Source organism: Arachis hypogaea, chromosome 2 (assembly GCF_003086295.3).
Source record: "Arachis hypogaea cultivar Tifrunner chromosome 2, arahy.Tifrunner.gnm2.J5K5, whole genome shotgun sequence".
Classification (NCBI taxonomy): domain Eukaryota; kingdom Viridiplantae; phylum Streptophyta; class Magnoliopsida; order Fabales; family Fabaceae; genus Arachis; species Arachis hypogaea.
Window position 1 is genome coordinate 96,757,202 of NC_092037.1, and position 5,089 is coordinate 96,762,290.

The window sequence follows — 5,089 nt, forward strand, 5'->3', positions numbered from 1 at the left end:
GAGCCATTCAGAACGTTACTGCTTATTGCTACACAGAAACGCATATTTGTGGACAATAACGACAAAGGTAGAACAAAGTAGTTCAAAGGAATTGAATATTATCTTCATGCGATTCGTTTGATACTCGAAAATCGTTAAATAATTTAATAGATTTAATTAAATATCATATAACAATTATTAATTATTAATTTCATGTGAAAAAAAATAATGCAGTTGAATTTTCGCTTTATTTTTTTTCCTTACCTTAAAGGGTTAGGCAAAAATCCAAATGATTATTATACACATTAGCTGTTGGGCGTTGATGACAAGAACATTGGGCACAAAGACATATATAGCACATTGTCATACACTCACATGACCCCAATCTAGCTAATTACAGGTTAGAAATAAATTATTCAAATCTCCTCCAGTTAATTTACATTTTTAGAAAAGTAATAATTTTATAATATAGTATAAAATCTTTTATAATTATTTTTTTTGCCTTTTTTATTCTATCAATTTAAATTTTTAAAATAAGTAATTTTATAATATTATACACACAAGGATATGATTAGAAATTTTCAAATTTTTTTAACCTTAACTTAATATATAAAAGTAGTGAATATTCTCCTAGTTATATTTACTCGAGAATACGTTTAGTAGTGTATATATGATTACATATATAGTGACTTATACATAAAGCTTCACAAGAAGTTAAAAAATATCATCAGAAATTCCAACAACATATAAATGGTTGTCAAAATAAAATAATAAGTAGATATACAATATACTAATAAATTAATTATAATATTCGAACTTTATTTGTAATTTGCATAATGTTTTCACGTTACTAAAACTTTTAGTTTTAGAGTAAGATATTCTGTTGGAAATATCATTTAATTTATAAAGTAAGATTCTAAGAAATTACATTATTTTGTGAAAAGTATATACATTTTTTAAGAATTTGTTTCCTCTAATACAACTAATCCATTCTAACTTTACATGTAATAATAATAATCAAAATCAAGAACCATATATGATGAATAATAATTAACTCCACTAATTAATAAAAAAGCATTAGTTAAAACTCATCAAATTAAAGGATAAACTCCTTGACAATATTCATAACCGCACTAAACCTCACAGGGTCTACCATATCAATACTATGGAACCCTAATTGATCAAACCTTGCTTCCACTTGAACCCCACATTTAACCAACATGGTCACAAACTCTTGTTGCTTGTCAACCATAATGTCACCACCAAACCCAATAACAAGACACCTACCCAACTTCTTAACATTTTCAAAGTGTGGCCCTTTTATCATAGGGTTACAATATCTATGGTCACGGTTAGTTTCTTTGGGTAGAGCAAGTTCCCAACACAAATCCAACACTGGCAATGGTAACAATTGATCTGTTGCAAACTTAAGCTCCGAGGTTGTCCTTTTTACCCCACCGAACATTGGTTGATTCATGATGATACCACCAATTCTTAGAGGATCCAAATTCTGTTTTGAATTTCATATTGAAGAAAAGCAAATTAAATATTGATAATTAGGAAAATCTTTAGTCAAGATCCAATATTATAGTATAAATACAAGAAATTTGTTAAGAATTTAATGCGAAACAAAAATATTTTTTGTATACTAAAAATCAGATATTAAATTTGATATTATATATTTAGGTGGATATTACAATAAAGATTTTATAATTATTTTTATATAAAAATGTTTTTTTTATTAGATGATGATTATAGGATTTAATTGATTTTGATATATTATAAAAATATTATTTTTATTTAAAATATGACTAAATAAAAAAATTATACTTTTAACACAAATATTTTTATAAAAAATTATTTTTAACATTTTTATTTAACCCGTTATATATATATATATATATATATATATATATATATATATATATAATAATAATAATAATAATACTATTGGACCAATATATTTTATTATAAAAAAGTCTAGGGACCAGCAACTTTTGTATTTTTTGGTCAGCACTTAACTATCAAAATAAAAGTGAGTGATTTTTTACCATTAGATATAATGTCACATCATTAAAAATACTATTGATAGCCAATTGATAATTACAAAACACCAAAATTGCTGGCCTTATCATTCCTCATTTATTATTTTTTGATTAACAGTTAACTAACAATATTTAAGAATATTATTAGGCTTTCGAACTAAAAGTGCTGGCCATATAATTAAAATCATTGATCCTTAAGTTTCTCTCTCTCTCTCTCTCTCTCTCTCTATATATATATATATATATATATATATATATATATATATATATATATATATATATATATATATATATATATATTTCAATTAAATAATCAACTCTTAAAATAATTAACCCTATCATAGTAATATAATTAAACATACAATAGATGAATAATCAAATTTGTTTGCCATAGTTAAAAAAAAAGAGTAAATTTTTAAATTTTAAGTTTGAAAAATAAAACTCATGTTACTAATGTGTCACAACGTAAATATAGAATACTGCAAAAATTCACATTGGTTCATGGATAACCTAAGAAATTCACATTCCTCTTTCATGCTATTGATTCATAATAAAGATATGAAATGATATATAGGATTAATACCTCTTCTAGAAGAAGAATTGCGGTGTTGAAAACAATGTTACCACCACATCCAACCCCATAGAGGTAACATCTTGAAGGATCACCATAATCCCTTAGCCATTGTTCCCCATTAGGGTCAGCCACTTGTTCCTTCACCCACAAAACGGCCTCGCAGCCATCATAGTACGCCGCCGGGAGCCGGTTCTCCGGCGAGAGACGAAATCCAACCGAGACAACGATGGCCGGGATTTCGCTCGCAATTTGCGAGCACTTTCCGTGGACATTGTTGCTCGCCGGCGTAAAGTGGATGAATCCACCGTTGTGGAAGAAGAGAAAGATTGGTAACCTTGCAACGGTGTTGTCATTGGAAGGAAGTTTTGTTGGTCGGAAGATTCTAACCCATGTTTTGTTTTCATGGTTAATGGTTATGTCTTTTGAGACGGTAGAACTTCCCGGAGAAGGTTCTGGATTCGCCTCAACCGTTGGATAGTTTAAGTTCCGGGTGAGGGTACCGTCTGGATTTAGAGCAACTCCAATGTGGCTGTATGGATCAAATTTGGACATTTTAAGAAACACTTATTTTGGTCGGGAAAAAATGGAAGAATAATAATGAGGCAATGGAATGGTTATGGTTTTGATTTTGGTGTTGGTTTTGGTGGCATATTTCTGCATGCGGCATGCATGATGATATTATTACCTACGTTTGGGTTGTTATTGGTTGAGTTTCTAAAATTCATTAGGGTTAATTGTAGTTTTGATAGTTGAGGAATAATTGATTGTTCTTGTTGGTTGATGAGTAAGTGGAGATTGGTTGTTGTATGTTTTTTCTAAATTGAGAGTTGATTTGATGCATTTTTCTAGCTTGATGGGAACTTACTAGGTGGATTAGTAGCTTATTAGCGTAACACGTGTCACTATTTGCACCAATAAAATTAATTTGTTATTGTCCTAATTTTGGTTTAATTAATTAATATTGCTTGAATTGATGAAGCTATGTATGTGCATGGGGGAGGAGAATGTTGGGTATGTTCTCTATATATAGGTTTCCCTATTTGGACGCCGTTGGAGAAGTATTGGGAAGAGATGTTATGCATTTGATATATATGGAGAGGAGGATTTTTTTTAGATGAAGTTTAAGTATAAATATATGCACATAAAACTCATGTATGAAATTTAATTACCTTCTCATTTATTTTTCATACCAAAATACACTTCTACTGTCTGCATAAAGGGACATCAAACAGAGTACTGAAGATAGAGGATTATTTAAATCCATAATAAGGATAACGAGATGAACTATATATGTTATGTGAGGTATATATTAAAATTAGTTATTAAATTAATTATTATTAATATAAAATATAAATATATATTAAAATAAATTAAATAATATATATATATTTATATATAAATATAATAATAATTATTTTTAATACACAAATAACATTTTTTAAATATAATTTATGGTGCAATTTGTTATGTGCAAAATACATAGGAATTGGTTTCATTCACAATTTATCATAAGATTACCTTTTCTTACGCACACACAATATATATATATATATATATATATATATATATATATATATATATATATATATATATATATATATATATTTACAAATTTGTAGTTATCATAAAATTTGGATATAAAATAAAATAATATTACCTGGATTAAATTGCAAATTACAAGTACATAATATCATTTAACTTATTATATTAAAATTTTTTTTTGTGAATCTAATAAAAAAGACACTGCAAAAAAATAATGCTATTATCGTCAAATTCGTGATAATCATATTACTGTCGGAAATAATTAGACGGTATAAATTAAACCTCGCTAGTAAATATTTACTGTTGAAATTTTTTAGTCCGACAGTAATTACCATTGAATTTTGCACGGATTACCAGCTCGAAAATGAATTGATTACCGACAAATTTTTTCAACGGTGTTATTGGCACCAAAAAATGTTGTTTTACGCACTATTACCGTCGGATTATTCCTTCGATAATTTCGACGGTAATGTCAATTTTTTTTAATTTCAAATAAATGGTCAATTTAAATTTTTAATTTAAATTTTTTTCACACAATTAGTGTGGTCAATTAATAATTAATGAAGAATTTTTATTTAAAATAAATAATACACTATTCAAATAATTAAAAGTCAAGTATATCAAATAAATACAATTAAACAATAAAACCAAAAAAATAATATCTACAAATTCAGGTAGTCATCATCGTCGTCGGTCCCGTGGTCCTGAGTCGGCGGCGCAGAAGGTGGTGATGTCTATGTGCCACTAGCAAAAGTCCTCATGCGGCTCCAGCCTTTTATATCGAAAACAATAATGAAATTAAAAGGGAAAAACGAAGAATGGTTATTAACTATAAGAAGATGAATGAAGCAACTATTGGTGATGCTCATAAACTGCCAAAAAAAGATTCTATTCTAGAAAAAATCAAAGGAGCAACTTGGTTTTCATCTCTTGATGCAAAATCAGGATA

General features: G+C 27.7%; 1 protein-coding gene across 1 annotated transcript; it reads right to left on the reverse strand.

Annotated features, from left to right (window-relative positions):
• Window positions 1-1,042: 1,042 nt before the first annotated feature.
• On the reverse strand, window positions 1,043-3,407 carry LOC112720315 (probable carboxylesterase 9). The gene is made up of 2 exons (XM_025771215.3): window positions 2,608-3,407; window positions 1,043-1,489 (listed from the first exon to the last, which is right to left on the reverse strand). Exons 1-2 carry the CDS (start codon window positions 3,148-3,150, stop codon window positions 1,076-1,078), a joined length of 957 nt encoding a protein of 318 aa, XP_025627000.1. The 5' UTR covers window positions 3,151-3,407; the 3' UTR covers window positions 1,043-1,075.
• Window positions 3,408-5,089: the final 1,682 nt, after the last annotated feature.